Raw genomic sequence first — 17,500 nt, 5'->3', positions numbered from 1 at the left:
ACACACACACACACACACACACACACACACACACACACACACACACACACACACACACACACACAGTCGCGTGTTTGTACGTACGCACATGCGTGTGCGTGAGTGTAAAACTTGTAGTGGAGTTTGTAATGTCGTGTTTTCTTCCTAATCATGTTTTGGCGAAACTCATAATCAAGTCCAGAACAAGCAGGTAAGTGGATTTACCTTCTTCCCTAACTCTTACCTCAACCTCCCCCCTTCCCCCCATCCCTTCCCCCATTCTCCCCTCCCCTCTCCCCTTCCCCTATCCTCTCCATCCCTTCTCCTCCTCTTTTCTTACCATTTCCTCCTCCTCTCTTTACCTCTCTTCTTTCCATCTCTTCTTCTCCTTCTCCCCTCTCCTTTCTCCACCTTTCCCCCTCTTCCTCTCCCTCTTCTTTTCTTCTTACCATTTCCTCCTCTGCCCCCCCTCCCAGTATCTCCCTGTTCCTCTTGCTTTCCTCTCCTCCTCTTTTCTTCCCACCTCTTCTTCCTCCTCTCCCTCCTCTTCTCCCCATCGCTCCCAACCTCTCACCTGTTTCTCCTCTCTCTCTCCTCCCCTCCCTCTCTCTCTCTCTCTCTCTCTCTCTCTCTCTCTCTCTCTCTCTCTCTCTCTCTCTCTCTCTCTCTCTCTCTCCCCTCCCCATCTCTCTCCCTCTCTCCTCTCCATTCCCCCTCTCTCTTTCTCTCTCTCTCTCTGTCTCTCTCCTCTCTTTTCCCCCAATTCTCTCCTCACAATCGTCTTCGACCTCGCCCCGTCGTTTTCAAGGACCTGGGTTCGATCCCCAACAGCTGCCACTTCGAAAGGAGACGGCTTTCGGGCGCAGTTAAGCGCCTCATGGTGGAAGTACAGAAATGTGCGAGCCGAGGGGTTTAGGGCATCGCTCCTTGCGATGTAGGTCGAGGTGATGGCCGTTCGAACTCTGCCATCGGCGAGTTGAACCAAGGGTATGGTTCATTGAATTCCACGCTACAAAATCTTCTGTAAGGGGCGCCGTCCTAGCCCCCTGATAGGGGGAATTTCGTGACGTTAAAGCGATCATCATCATCATCATCATGTATATATAAATGTATGTATATGACTGCCACTTGCCCGGGCTATCCTATGGTGGACATAGACGCGGAAGACAATTTTTTTTTCATCTTCGTTTTCATTATCGCATTCTGCCTCGTATTATAACACCAACAACCCTTCTTTTACAGAGACATTTCCCCCCCAACAGGTCCTTTTTGAGAACAGAAAAAATAATAAATAGAACATTCCCCGCCCCCAAAACAAAAGAAACAATAATAATAATAGTAATAGACCAAATAACACGTGACCAAAATGTGAGGCACTAGAGTCTCGCGCGCGCGGGGCCCTTCTGGCGTCAAGTGCCAAGTGAGTGCCAAGTGAGTGCCAAGTCAGTTCGAGTCGTCGGCGGCGCCGGCACCGCGAGAATGACCTAAGGGCCCAGGAGCCACGAAGGCACGATGTGGCCCTTCCACGCCCAGCAGCAGCCGCTGGTGCCAAAGTACGATGCCATACTACGTCACATCCACGACCCATGTAAGTAGGATCAGGGTTTAAGTACTCTTGAGTATTATCATTATACCCAGAATGTGCCCTCTGTTATTATTGTTATTATGATTATTATTGATATTGATATTATCATTTATATTGTTATTGTTGTTGTTATTATAATTTTTATTATCATTATCATTATTGTTATGTGCTATTATACCTAGTTTATTAAACACATGAAATATTAGTTTAATCGTGTAAAGGAAATCCTTAGTCCCAGGAACCTTTGTGAGGTCGCCCTTTGTTTGGCAAAGGTCACAAGTACTCCGTGTTTTTTTTTTTTTTTCAAGAACAGGTCTGGATAAAGGGCTGTTCGTGGTGTACCTACTGTGTGTGTGTTTGCGTAGGTTAATAGTGCCTGACAAGATATCTTTTTTTACTCGTTCGGAAACAAGTTGAATAAAAATTGAATAAAGGAATGGATAGACGAATATGATAAAGTCTAAAACGTTATTTTTAGGACAAAAAATAAACAAATGAAATATAAAAATAAATAGGTATAAAGATAAACATTTCAGTCCTAAGATTGTCACACAACGTGTCATGTTCTCGGAGCTCCCACGGGCACAAACATGAATACCATCGTCCAACGTTAGCCAGAATGAAATATATAAACTTTTCCCTTTTCTTTACAGGTAAGTGTGCCCTTGAACGACGTGACGTCAACTAGGATCAGGTCCCGTGAGTACCTTAAATCTTGACAACAGCCAGAATAAATACATTGAATATCTTGTAGTGAGAGGGTCAATCGAGTTGGTTAAACCCCCTTCCCGTTGCGGGAGAGGGTTATCCTTGGATGAATAAAATCGCCTGAGTAGCTCGCACATCGACGCAACCAGTTGCACGAAACCGATCGTACGCAATTTATTATATTATCATTAATATTATTATCATTTATATATTTTTTCTTTTATCTACTTTGTAGTAAATGGGTCTTCTTAGTGTCCCATTCGGTTCGATATTTTCTTGAAGGACAAAAGCAGTGCAACTGGTTGCGGCGTCGTAAGCAATTGGTTTCATGCAACTGGTTGTGTCAGTGTGCGAGCTGCCCAGGCTGCCAGTACCTCGTGATGTTGAATAAAATCACCTGGCGGCAGTTAAAGGCAATATTAGTTGCAAATGAACGAAACCAGCCGGGAGATTATTAAAAAAAAAATTACCCAGCAACTACTGTAGGCTCTCTATGTACATGAGGCAAAGGTGACGGCTCGTGACGCGGCTAAGCGTCTCTTGGCGTAAGCCCCTCGCCCTGTTCAGTGTCAGAGATGCCAATGCTGGTGGCACCTTTCGAGGGCACTGAGTGCCACAATGCGTGCCACTCGCCTTCCTTGTGTGCGTGTGTGTGTGTGTGTGAGTGTGTGTGTGTGTGTGTGTGTGTGTGTGTGTGTGTGTGTGTGAGTGTGTGTGTGTGTGTGTGAGTGTGTGTGTGTGTGTGTGTGCGTGTGTGCCACAGTGCGTGCCACTTGCCTTGTTTGTGTGTGTGTGTGCCACAATGCGTGCCACTCGCCTTGTTAGTGTGTGCGTGCCACGGGAGTGCCAATTACCATTCGGGTGAGCTCTTTCATTGGCTGGCTTGGCCGTTACGGATGATGTGGTACAGAACGCTGTCTTCCATTTGTGTGTATTTATGTGTGTGTGTGTGTGTGCTTCCTTATGTATATGAGTTTGCGGTTAACGCATTAATTATTTGGTGTGCCTACGCGCGAGCACACACGCACACACACACACACACAGACACTCACACACACACACACACACACACACACACACACACACACATGTATATATATATATATATATATATATATAACATGTATATATATATATATATATATATATATATATATTAGCTCAGACCTAATGGTCCAATGCAGGACCTGCCTATCCTTGAAGGACACTAAGTCTCTGCGCCTAACCAAGGGGGCTTAATCTGGCTTGGTAATGATATATATATATATATATATATATATATATACATATATATATACATATATATATACATATATATATACTTATATATGTATATGTATGTGTTTGTGTGTTTGTATATATTTACATTGCTCTGGGTCTATTCCTTGGCTGAATAATGTGGCCCTAGCATTAGCCTGAATAAAATCTATAGAGGACGGGAAAATGGTGAATCCATTGGGCTCGTAGGGTCTCCCCCCCCCCTCAGCTGAATAAAATCACCTGACGGCAGCAGACGGATTAACCACGTCAACCAGGTTAAGTGCCGCCTGTCGCAGATCGAACTCGATGACGTAATGAATCTGGACGCGTCCGTATTGTGTGGGATGACACCATAAACTACCACTCCTGACACCATTTGGCACCACCACCACCATTTCCACTACCACTACCATCATCACCATCACCACCACCATCGCCCACTCTGTCATCACCATTTTCACCACTATTATCACCACCACCTCCATTTTCACCACTATCACCATCACCAACATCGTCCACTTTGTCAGCACCATTTTCACCACTGTTGTCACCACCAACACCACTTCCATTATTACCACCGCCACTATCACCACCACTATCACCACCACCACTATCACCACCAGCATCGTCCATTCTGTCGGCACCACTTTTACCACCTTTATCACCACCACCACCAGCATCGTACATAACAAACCGCCGGGAAGGAAGCGTCCGGGGTTCGATTCCCAACCCCGTATACTCCGAGACGAATGAAAACACTTGGAGTCAACAACAAGTAGGAACAGAACCACGAGGTATGGAAGGCGTTTCACTGGGATAAGCTGTCGAGAGAGAGTTTGTTATTAAATGAATAATTAAATAAGCAAACAACGAATGAATTTATGAGTAAATGAATAAATGAATGAATAAGACAGATTAATAAATGAATGTTGGCGCATTTGGTCGTCCAGGACTGATTTTGTTGATAAATAAATAAATGAATATATGATTGACATGGCAATGAATAAATGTCAACAAAAAACAAATAAATGAATAAATTAAAGTCGACCAGCTGAATTTGTTCTCTGTTATTGTTCTCGTTGGAACAGTAACTATTGACGGGGGGGGAGGGAGTGGGAGGGATGGGGGGGGGCGTGTGCCAGTTTCCCTTGATTGCTGTTCATTAAGGCAATCTCTAGCCTTTGTGCAATGGTGTCCTGCTGTCCTTTTTCCCTTTTACGTGGACAAGCCTATGGCTTATGTCCTTTTTATTCATTATTATTATTATTATTATTATTTTTTTTTTTTTTTTTTTTTTTTTTTTAGTGACTGTTAATCATCGTGACTGTTAATCATCGTTAATCATCGTTTTTAGTAACGTGGTTACCCTGCTGTTACTCGAATAGTAGAACCACGGGTCAGTGGATGGTCATTCTTCCGTGTCATGTTGGGTCACTTTATAATGTCCCCCTGATAAATGTTGACCCATTCATTCGGCTAATTGCGATCGGGGGGTTTCGTCAAAATCTCATCCATGGGCGGCACGTGGAACAAGGCTGTAAAAAGGATTGTGGGCGTGAGAAGTAACGATTGTGGGCGTGAGAAGTGATGATTGTGGGCGTGAGAAGTAATGATTGTGGGTGTGAGAAGTAATGATTGTGGGCGTGAGAAGTAATGGTTGTGGGCGTGAGAAGTAATGGTTGTCGGTGTGAGAAGTAGTGATGTGGGCGTGAGAAGTAATGATTGTGGGCGTGAGAAGTAATGATTGTGGGCGTGAGAAGTAATGATTGTGGGCGTGAGAAGTAATGGTTGTGGGCGTGAGATGTGGTGATTGGAGGTGTGAGAAGTTGCGATTGTGGGCGTGAGAAGTAGTGATTGTGGGCGTGAGAAGTGGTGATTGTGGGTATGAGAGGTGGTGATCGTGGGCGTTAGGTTGCTGAATGTGGGCGTCGAGAGTGGCGATTCTGGGCGTGGAGGGAGGTGATTGTGGCCGTGGGGGAGTAATGATTGTGGGCGTAAGAAATGGTGATTGTGGGCGTGGAGAATGGTGATTGTGGGCGTGAGTAGGATTATTGTGGGCGTGAGGAGAGATGATTGTGGGCGTGGAGAGTGGTGATTGTGGGCGTAGAGAGTGTGGGCGTGAGTAGTGGTGATTGTGGGCATAGAGAGTGATTGTGGGCATGAGAATTGGTGATTGTGGGCGTGCGGTAGTGGTGGTGATTGTGGGCGTGCGGTAGTGTTGGCGATTGTGGGCGTGAGAGGTGGTGATGGTGGGCGTGCGGTGGGAAGCATTCCCAGAGCAAACATGGCTGCAAATGTGTAAATATTGAATGTGTCCGTGGCTTGCACCGCCGACTCGTGGGGATAACACCATAAACTACCACTCCTGACACCATTTGGCACCACCACCACCATTTCCACTACCACTACCATCATCACCATCACCACCACCATCGTCCACTCTGTCATCACCATTTTCACCACTATTATCACCACCACCTCCATTCTCACCACTATCACCATCACCAACATCGTCCACTTTGTCAGCACCATTTTCACCACCACCTCCATTCTCACCACTATCACCATCACCAACATCGTCCACTTTGTCAGCACCATTTTCACCACTGTTATCACCACCAACACCATTTCCACTATCACCACCACCACTATCACCACCAGCATCGTCCATTCTGTCGGCACCACTTTTACCACCTTTATCACCACCACCACCAGCATCGTCCACTATGTCAGCATTACTTTCACCACCATTATCACCACCACCACCAACATCGTCCACTCTCTCAGCACCATTTTCACCACTGTTATCACCATCTCCACCATTTCCACCACTACTATCACCTCTACCACCAACATCATCCACTCTGTCAGCACCACTTTCACCACCGTTATCACAACCACCACCATTTCCACCAGTACTACCATCATCACCACCACCGTCACTTTCACCACCTACACAGCGATTTCTCTTCCACATATTTTCCACATTCTTCCACCCTTTGCTCCAGCGCCTGCATCCACCCCGAACTGCTTGAGTAGCCACAGTTCTCTCTCTGTTATTGGGAATATTTTCCAAAAATCGAAAATCTCCTCCACTTTTTTGTTTACAAAAACGCTTCTGGGAAATGGCCACCACGAAACACTCCAGAGGGCCTCTCGGGTCTCCAAGTCTCTAGTTATTATTATTTATTTGTTTATTTATTTTATGTTATACATACATATATATATATATGTATATATATATATATATATATATATATATATTTTTTTTTTTTCGAAAATTTAAGTTCCGATAAAACACACACACACACACACACACACACACACACACACACACACACACACACACACACACACACACACACACACACACACACACACACACAAGAACTATCTGCACCTGCGACTGCTACTTGCCTAGGCTATCCAAATACTTAAGGCCAAGGTGGCGGGCTGTAACTACCTGTTGGAGGAAAATGACATCACAGATCTGACGTTACCTTCGGGCGACATTGTCATAAAAATATGACATATATAAGTGACGTCAAAATTGATTGACGTCATAAATGTGACGTCGCAAGAAATGACGTAATAGACAAGTGACGTCAAAGAAATTAGGCTACAGACAAGTGACGTCACTTTCTCAATCATAGAATAATGACGTCACGGTAAGTTCTGTCGGCATCTTCGGCTAAAATTGTGACGTCACGTTGCCACGATAGGGACTTTCGGGAGAACTGATGACGTCACAAAAATGATGACGTCACGTAAATGACGTCACAATGGGAAATGGTGTCTGCCACGGTCTTTTTGTGGTTAGATGATGTCGCATTTGACGTCAGAATCCATTTTCAGCGAACGAACCAGAACGGGAAATGTCTTGCGACCAAGAGAGAGAGACAGAGAGAGAGAGAGAGAGAGAGAGAGAGAGAGACAGTGTCAGAAAGATTCGTTTTCCGAACAAGCTCTACATTAAAAGAAAACAAACATAATTCAATGAAAGTTTACCTACTGTCAGACATTACGGTTTGTACATTAGCTTTCATTGTTCTCTCTCTCTCTCTCTCTCTCTCTCTCTCTCTCTCTCTCTCTCTCTCTCTCTCTCTCTCTCTCTCTGTTTTATATTCTGTAGATAACGCGAAGGCTACTGAATACGAAGGTTTACATTATCAACAGCTACAATAAAGCCCTGTTCACACTAACGGTTTTAACCGGGCGGAAACCGCGGTGGTACCTGGTATTCAAGGAAAAATTGCGCCGTTGTGAACGCCTCTATTAACTTACATTGTAGCTGAGCGGTTCAAACCGCTAATGTGAACAGGGCCTATGTTTAGTGGGTTCAGCTTTTCCTATTATTTTTTCTTATTTATTTATCTACTCATTTCTTTTATTTATTTTTTTGTTTTGTAATTCTCTGTATGTATTTGTTTTCTTTTTCTAATTCATTCACCTATTTATTTATTAAGTTTTTATTATCTATAATAATTTATTAGGTTTATTCTTTTAATTTATTTTAATGTTCTTTTGTTTATGTTATTTTTTATCTATCTTTATCTTTTTTTTTTATCGTTCTGTTCGTCCCTTTTTCACGACACCAAAATGAACACTCTTTACACAGCCTGAACGTTATTTTCTGCGACTGGCCTCGGGCGCACGAATAAATGCATGTAATTGCCTTCATTTATCATACAGATTATATATATATATATATATATATATATATATATATATATATATATATATATATATATAATGATGTCTCATATATGTCCTTCGGTAGTTCTAGGATAGATGATATAATAAAATCTAGATTGATTATCGATGCATTCCTCTAAGATGAATAAAATTGCCTTGTTATAGTCAGAACAAAATCTTCAAGGTGTGTCATATGCTCGGTAGCCCTTGGTTCCCGACAGCCCTGGCCAGGCGGGGAGGCGACCCAAACGTCGGCAAAAAAAAAAAAAAAATCAGCGGCTCGCCGCAACTGACAGGGCTTCCCCTACCACAGGTTTCTCACTTCCCACTTCGTGGTCATCACTAACTTTAATCGCTTTGCATCCACTAACTCCCTTTCAATTCGGGGTCGCGACCCCACGCTTGGGCCCCCCGTAGGTGGCCCCCCACGGACCCCCCCCCCTACGTCAAGATCCGAGGCCCAAAGGCGCCGGGCGACCCTAGGGTAGTGGCTGGACGACCTTCAATAGAGTCGAAATAGATTGTAGTCCATTCCCGCAAGACCACACCCTCCACCCCACTCCACTCCACGTCCTCCACCTGCCACGCACTCCACTTGCCCGACGCCCACCTCGTCCTCCACACATCGCCCTCGGCCTCCACTCACTCCAACAAGAGACGTTAAGGTTCCTCCTAATCTTCCTCCTTCTCTCCTCCTTCGTTCTTCCTCCTCCTCCTACTCCTCTTCCTCCTCCTGCTACTCCTATTTCTTTTCTTCCTCCTTCTCCTCTTCCTCCTCCTCCTGCAACTACTATTTCTTTTCCTCCTTTTCTTCCTCCTCCTCGTCCTCCTACTCCTCTTCCTCCTTCTGCTACTCCTGTTTCTTTTCCTCCCCCTCCTCCTCCTCCTATTCCTCCTCCCACTCCTCCTACTCCTATTTCTTGTCCTCTTCCTTTTCCTCATCTTCCTCCTCCTCCTCCTCCTCCTCTTCCTCCTACTCCTCTTCCTCCTCCTGCTACCCCTGTTTCTCTTCCTCCTCCTCCTCCCTTTCCTCCTTTTCCTTCTCTTCATCCTCCTTCTGCTACTACTATTTCTTTTCCTCTTCCTCCTCCTCCTCCTCCTCCTCCTCCTCCTCCTCCTCGTCCTTGTACACCTCTTCCTCCTCCCGCTACTCCTGTTTCTTTTCCTCTTCCTTTTCCTCCTCTTCCTCCTACTCCTCTTCCTCCTCCTCCTCTTCCTCCTCCTCCTCTTCCTCCTACTCCACTTCCTCCTCCTGCTACTCCTGTTTCTCTTCCTCCTCCTCCTCCTTTTCCTTCTCATTCATCCTCCTTCTGCTACTACTATTTCTTTTCCTCCTCCTCCTCCTCCTCGTCCTTGTACACCTTTTCCTCCTCCCGCTACTCCTGTTTCTCCTCCTCCTCCTCCTCCTCCTCCTCCTGTTTCTATGTTCAAAGGCTCTGACAACATCTGTGTCGAAGGTTACTTTTCATTAGACCAATCAAATGCAAGAAGACGTCACGGTTTTAAAGTAATTGGCAAAAGGTTTTCCTCGATTGAAATTAAGTACATTTTCTTTAACCGGGTTGTTTATGTGTGGAATTCGTTACCTTTCACCGTCGTTGAAAGTAACACCATGACAACATTAAAAAAATCGCTTAGATAAATATTTGGACTCTAATCCGCAAATGAAATATTATCCTTTCCAATAAAAGATCCGACAGCCCGGAATCTAATTGTAATTGGATATGATAGTGGTAGCAGTAGTGTTAGTTCTTCTTTCGCCTAGTTGCCCTGTTTTCTTCATTGTAGCTTAGTATGGTTAACACAAACAGCCTCGTTAGGGCCAGTAGGCCTCCTGCTGTTCTTTGTTCTTCACTTGTGTTCCCTTGTGTACTACTATTTCTTTTCCTCCTCTTCTTCCCCCCCCTCCTCCTCCTCCTCCTATTCCTATTCCTCCTCGTCCTAGTCCTACCCTTTATCCCCTTTCCACTCTTCCTTCCCCTCTTCCTACCCATCCTCCCATCCCCTCTTCCTCTTCCTCATCTTCCTCCTCCTTTTTTTTATTCAACTTCGCTATGTCCTAATATGTCTTCTCTTTTTTATCATCCTTCTCTTTCCTCTTCCTCCTTCCTCTCTCTCTATCTCTCTCTCTTTCTCTCTCTGTCTCCTTTCCTCTTTTCTTTCTTTCATTTTCTCATCTTCCTTCATCCTTGATTGAGTTTCTCTTTTTTCTCTCTTTCTCTTTCCGGCCTCTCTTTTTTTTGCTCTCTCCCGCTTCCCTCTTTCCATCTTTTTCTTTCATAACTCTCTGTCTTCCCATTTTTACTTTTTCTCGTTACATATCCCGTTTTCTGTAACTTTCCATTTAACTATCGAGAAACTCTTGTGTGTGTGTGCGTATGTGTATCTGCGTGTGTGTGTTTGTGTGTGTGTGCGTATGTGTATCTGCGTGTGTGTGTTTGTGTGTGTGTGTGTGCGTGCGCGCGCACAAACGATTGGGTTAACCTAATTTTCCTACCTAATTACAATATAAAGTTAGGCCTACACTCGTGGTCCCCGGTTCTATGCCCCTGTCTACGACACTTATCCGTGTTATATATATATATATATATATATATATATATATATATATACATATATTTATATATATATATATATATATATATATACATATGTGTGTGTGTGTGTGTATATATATGTGTGTGTGTGTGTGTGTGTGTGTGTGTGTGTGTGTGTGTGTTTTCGGTATTATATCTGTTTTGTATTTTTTTCTTTTAATTTTTAAATTTCTCCACATCCTCCTTCTCCTTCTCTTCCTCCTCCTCCCCATCCTCTTCCCTCTCCTCTTTCTCTTCATCATCATCATCCTCTTCCTTCTCCTCCCCCCCTTCCCCTCCGTCGTTTTAATCTTTCCTTATCTCCGCCATTTTCTTGTTCGAGAACTGAAGAGTCCGCCGTGGTGGTGGTCCGTGTGATGCTCACGGAGGGGACGAGAGAGGAGAGAGAGAGAGAGAGAGAGGAAAAGGAGAGAGGGAGATACAGGAAAAGGAGAGAGAAACATAGAGATAGAGGGGGGAAAGGAGAGGGAAAGAGGAAAAGGAAATAAGGAAAGGAAAAGGTGTGAGAGAGAGAGAGAGAGAGAGAGGAAAAGGAGAGAGGGAGATACAGGAAAAGGAGAGAGAAACATAGAGAGAGAGGGGGGAAAGGAGAGAGAAAGAGGAAAAGGAAATAAGGAAAGGAAAAGGTGAGAGAGAGACAGAGACAGAGGAAAAATAGAGAGAGAGAGAGAAAGAAAGAGAGATAAAGATGGTCTTAGGGATTGATGGAGAAGATGGAAGGGTGTGGTGTGGGAGGGAAGGTGAAGTGGTGGGCGAATATGGAGTGTACTGTACTCTCTTTCCTCTCTCTCTCTCTCTCTCTCTCTCTCTCTCTCTCTCTCTCTCTCTCTCTCTCTCTCTCTCTCTCTCTTTTTTCTAGATACGAGTCCTCAAAGGTTCCAAGAAATGTGACAAAAATTTTGACTTTTCTTTGAGGGTTCTCCACTACACTTGAAGAAATCTTTGCATAGGTACGACAACCCCCCCCCACACTCTCCCCAACCAACCCTACCGCCACCACGCACACACACACACACACACACACATACATACACACACACACATACATACATACATACATACATATACGTATATCAAAACTAAATCCACAGTCGAGGCAGAAGAAAGGCCTGGAAACGGTGAGTCTATATATTTCGACTATAAGCCACAGCCCTCTTCAGTAGTACAGAAAGAGAGGAGGGTACTGTAGCTTACAGTCGAAATATATAGACACCCCTTTTTCAGTTTTTTCTTCTGCTCCGACTGCGCCTTTAGTTTTGATTTACAAATGTGCTACTACATTCTTCAACCGTGATATATATATATATATATATATATATATATATATATATATATACATTGTGTGTGTGTGTGTGTGTGTGTGTGTGTGTGTGTGTGTAGGCTATACACTATCCAGACTGAGATAGCATGAAGGAGAAATTTTGTAGAGACGTGATGATAGAGACGCAATGGCCTTCTGACATTCCTGAGGCGCTCATTAATCAGGTCGCTCGCTCGCTCGCTCCCGTCTAACCAAGTAGCATCATCTTCCTTCATTCCCTCCATTATCCACTTTCATGCCACAAGAACTATAGAACTGTGTGTGTGTGTGTGTGTGTGTGTGTGTGTGAGAGAGAGAGAGAGAGAGAGAGAGAGAGTATGTGTGTGTTTGTGTGTCTGTGATTCACCATTGTCTTTGGATCACATGTTGGACTCGTGATCGACAGCTCTTTTTCCTCCTGGAAGAGAGTTCAGAGCTCGTATATGACCAATCTGTGGGTGATGCTGTGACCTTACACGCACACACATACCCAGCTCCCCGCCCGCGAGATCTGGAGTAACGACTCGAAGCGCAGCGATACTGAAATTATTTCAGCCCTGGGCAGGATTCGAACCCGCACCGCCGTTGTGACAGTCTGTGTGTGTGTGTGTTTGTGTGTGTGTGTGTGTGTGTGTCTGTGTGTGTGTGTGTGTGTGTGACAGTAATAATGATATAATCATGAAGTAATTATGATAATTGTAAGTGTTATTGTATTGATATTTTTTCTTTTTTAATGTGGAAGCTTTGCTTTAGCTGAAATAAAATTGTCTGAGGACAAATTGGATAAAAAAAATCACGAATCGCTTATGTTGGTCTGTATCATAAAACTTGGGAAAGGAATTAACCCCACCAAACAGGGGAGATATGATATCAAAGACGACATGACATCACAAAACATGCTAGTAAAAACGACACGACGTCACAAAATCCGTTCTTTTTCATACCGAAGAAACGACATGACGTCACAAAATCCGTTGTTCATACCGAAAGGACATGACGTCACAAAATCAGTTCTTTTTCATACCAGAAGGACGACATGACGTCACAAAATCCGTTCTTTTTTTCATACCGGAAGGACGACATGACGTCACAAAATCCGTTCTTTTTTCATACCGGAAGGACGACATGACGTCACAAAATCCGTTCTTTTTTTCATACCGGAAAGACGACATGACGTCACAACATTCGATTTGATTCTTTGCCCTATGATAATTTTGACGAAAGAAACTATGGCGTCAAAAGAATATTTATATATCTTCCCTTTCCTTTTAATTGGTTTTAGATCGTTTCCGTCTTTATTCAGATTAACTTTTTTCTCCATAAAATATGTTTGAGCGGGAATGATATTTCATGAAGGACGACATGACGTCACAAAATTAGATTTGATTCTTTGTCATACGATGATTTCAACGAAAAAAATCTATGGTATCAAAAGAATATGTAAACATCTTTCCTTTCCTTTTAATTAATTCTAAATAATTTAGTTTTTTTTCACTGTTTTTCCTCCATAAAACATGTTTGAACGGAAATGGTTTTCCGTGAAAGACGACATGACGTCACGAAAGCCGTTTGTGGTCGTTACTGACCTTCGTGTCAGCGAAGAATCAACAAATGTTTGACCCTAACGACCTGAGCGCCAAAGATAAAAAACGGCAACTTTACGGCCGAAGATAACAAACAGTTTCAAGAACCTTGACAGACAGACAAACAGACACAGTAAAGACGGTAATGATTTACTTGAAGATATCAGTGACTTGCGGTATTAGTAAAAGCTCTTCTCGCCTTGAACGCGACTCGAACGCTGCACCACAACGTAGAAATTCGAGAAGCTAACCACTACACCAGCAAGTGTATGCGTGTGTGTGTGATGCACTGTGGTCTTGGATCATGTGTTGGACTCGTGACTGACAGCTATTACCTTCCCGTATGAGAGCTCTGTATATGGTCCTCTCTATGGTGAATGCCGTGACCACACACACACGCACACACACACACACACACACACACACACACACACACACACACACACACACACACACACACACACACACCCTGTTCACCTAGCAGCGAGTAGGTACGGGACGTTAGTCAAGGAGTTGTGACCTTGCATTCCCGGTGTGTGGAGTGTGAGTGGTCTCAGACCTACCCAGAGATCTGCTAATAATGAGCTCTGAGCTCACTGCCGTAGGATGGTGTCTGGCTGTCTCGACAAGAGGCTGCAGCAGATCCGTGGTGAATACACACACACACACACACACACACACACACACACACACACACACACACACACACACACACACACACACACGAAATCCATTCTCCTCCTCCTCTTCCTCCTCCTCTTCCTCCTCCTCCAGCCCCGTTCAGACAGCAAAGAAAAATCATCTGACAATTTGCACCGCTCACAGGAACGGGCGTGACACTAACATTGCAAACAGAAAACGAAAAAAAAAAAAAAAAATAAACAAAAAGACGTTTGTGTGGCCGAGTCGACGATGTTGTCTTGCCCCTTTTGTAGATTTGACAAGAATTGATGTCATTCTGACGTTTTGCTCTCGTCCAGATTTGACCGGAAACGAGAAGACTGGCTTGGGGCGAGATGGGAAGTGGCTTGGCTGGCTAGGACGGAACTTTTCCATTTTCGCCAAAAATTCCGTTTCGCCAAATTGTTTCGCCAAAAATTGCTTTTCGCCTAATTTTGTTTCGCCAAATTGCACTTCAAGTTGAATCTCGCCCTATTACATTTCGCCATATCGCGCGTTGGCGAGACCCATATTTGGCTAAATGTGTGTCATATATGATACATGACACGGGGAGAAAAGTTTGATGTGTCATATATGTCACGTGACATAGACTGCTGTTTCGCTGTGTCATATATGGCACACGCCACGGGGGCGAACCTTACTGTGTCATAATTGACACGACACGACATGACACAGACCATCAGAATCCTGTGTCATCTATGTTCTGTCCTGTGTCAGATGTAATTTCATTTTAATTCATTCCAGATATATTCTATTTATCTATTTATTTGTTTATTCATTTATTTTACTACCGTGTGGATGTGGTCCGTAGGGGCGCCACGAACAACAATGGCATAGAATGGACATAAGCTACCTTTTGCTCGGTGCGATGATCGTTCGTGGCTCAACGATCAAACGATTGTTTAGAACAATCATTCTTTGTTTTTTAATAAATCGCTAAAAAATAAAAATAAAAAATTAGTTCGGTAGACAATCGTTTGAACGATAATCGTACCGAGCAGAATGTACCTTTAAGAGAAATTCCAGGTCTTGTTTTGTGTGTGTCTGTGTGCGTGTGTGTGTGCGCGTGCGTATGTATATGTGTGTGTGCATGTGTGTGTGTATGTGTGTGTGTGTATGTCTGTCTGTGTGCGTGTGTGTGTGTGTGTGTGTGTGTGTGTGTGTGTGCGTGTGTGTACGTGTGCGTGTGTTTAGGAGGTTACTAAGGTGTATGGACGTGGTAACAAGACAGTTACAGGTCACACAGACCTTACGGTCACCACAATGTGATCATCCTTTGCATCGTGTGTACGCTGGGGAGACGCGCAGGAAGACGAAGAGAAGAGGAGGAGGAAGAGGAGGAGGAGGAAGAAGAAAAAAAGAGAGGCAGAGGAAGAGGAGGAGGAGGAAGAGGAAGAAGAGGTGGAGGAGGAGGAGGAGGAGGAGGAAGAAGAAGAGGAGGAAGAAGAGGAGGAAGAAGAGGAAGAAGAGGAGGAGGGGCCTCGCACAGTGTTTATTGCCCAACCGGCGCCGGCGAAGGAGACCAGATGCTTCCTCCTCCTCCTCCTCCTCCTCCTCCTCCTCCTCCTCCTTCTCCTCCCCCTCTCCTCCTACTCCTCCTCCTCCTCTCCTCTTCCTTCTCCTTTCCTCTTCCTTCTTCTCCTCCTCTTCCTCCTCCTCCTCCTCCTCTCCTCCTCCTCCTCCTCTCCTCCTCCTCCTCCTCTCCTCCTCCTCCTTTCCTCCTCCTTCTCCTCTCCTCCTTCTTCTCCTTTCCTCCTCCTTACCCTCACCCTTTTATCTGTAGTCTTCATCCTACTCCACCTCCTCTTCCTCCTCCTCCTCCTCTTCGTCTTCCTCTTTATCTTCCTCAACCTCCCCTTCTTATTTCTGGTCTTCATCCTACACTTTCACTTCCCCCTTCTCCTCTTCTTCCTCTTCCTCCTGCCTATCTCCCTCCTCTTCCTCTTCTTCCTGCCACTCCTCCTCTTCTTTCTGCCCTTCCTCCTCCTCCTCCTCCTCCTCCTCCTCTTCTTCTTCCTGTCCCTCTTCCTCCTCCTCCTCCTCTTCTTCCTCCTCCTCCTCTTCTTCCTCCTCCTCCTCCTCCTCCTCTTCTTCCTGCCCCTCTTCCTCCTCCTTCTCCTCCTCCTCCTCTTCCTCCTCCTCCTCTTCTTCCTCCTCCTGCTCCTTTTACTCTTTCAGGAGTTCGTCTTGCGGTCGTTTCCTCTCCTTCAGAGCTCCGCGCCGACGCGACGCGACGCCCGAAGGAACTAGCTGCTCCTTCAAGGATGTCCTTTGTGGCCGAGTGCGCGCGCCTGTGCACCAGTGTGTGCGTGTGCGTGTGTGTGTGTGCATGTGTGTACGTGTACGTGTGTGTGTACGTGTGTATATGTCAGCGTCTGTCTATGTATGTGTCTGCAAACGCGAACGTGTGTGTGTGTGTGTACGTGCGCGTCTGACTATGTGCTTACAAGCGCGAATGTGTTTGTGTGTACGTGTACGTGTGTGTGTACGTGTGTATATGTCAGCGTCTGTCTATGTATGTGTTTGCAAACGCGAACGTGTGTGTGTGTGTGTGTGTGTACGTGCGCGTCTGACTATGTGCTTACAAGCGCGAATGTGTGTGTGTGTGTGTGTGTGTGTGTGTGTGCACGCGCGCGTTGCGTGTGTTTTGGAGGAGAATGAGTGTAAGGGAGAAGAGGATACGGGGGGAGGAGGAGGAGGAGGGGGCGGGGGAGAAAGCGAGAGGCGACGGAAATCGCCTGGCGCCAACCGTAATGAACCTGGATTTGGCATCTGGCGCCAGAGACGGGATGGAACCGCCTCCTGGCGCCAACCAGGTGTACCGAAGGGGCTCAAAGGAAGGTCGTCTGCCTCCTCCACCACCGTGAGGGTTCGAACCCGGCGCTCGCCTCGTGACGTGAGCCAAGGACGCTACACACCGGGACACCGTCCGTGGACGGATGAGCCTCAGAGGAAGGGCTCCTCCTCCTCCTCCTCCTCCTCCTCTTCCTTCTCTATCCCCATCCCACTCATCCTGTTCATCTTCCTCCTCTTGTTCCTCCTCTGCCTCCTCCTCCTCCTCCTCCTCCTCCTCCTCCTCCTCCTCCTCCTCCGCTGCCTCCTCCTCCTCCTC

The 17,500-nt window shown here is 45.3% G+C and overlaps 1 protein-coding gene across 4 annotated transcripts in view; it reads left to right on the top strand.

The window, feature by feature from the left end:
* The first annotated feature begins 1,221 nt into the window (after window positions 1-1,221).
* LOC143039561 (leucine-rich repeat serine/threonine-protein kinase 1-like) overlaps window positions 1,222-17,500 on the top strand; it is a 154,446-nt gene continuing 138,167 nt past the window's right edge. For all 4 annotated transcript variants that reach the window (XM_076209767.1, XM_076209769.1, XM_076209770.1 and 1 more), the window contains exon 1: window positions 1,222-1,567. In XM_076209767.1, coding sequence (XP_076065882.1) covers window positions 1,492-1,567 — 76 coding nt within the window. In that variant the 5' untranslated portion in view covers window positions 1,222-1,491. The remainder of the gene's footprint in view (window positions 1,568-17,500) is intronic.

Source organism: Oratosquilla oratoria, chromosome 26 (genome assembly GCF_046742065.1).
Source record: "Oratosquilla oratoria isolate Oo_2021 chromosome 26, ASM4674206v1, whole genome shotgun sequence".
Taxonomy (NCBI): Eukaryota; Metazoa; Arthropoda; class Malacostraca; order Stomatopoda; family Squillidae; genus Oratosquilla; species Oratosquilla oratoria.
The sequence above is the reverse complement of the archived record's forward strand: the minus strand, read 5'-3'. Positions and strand labels throughout refer to the sequence as shown.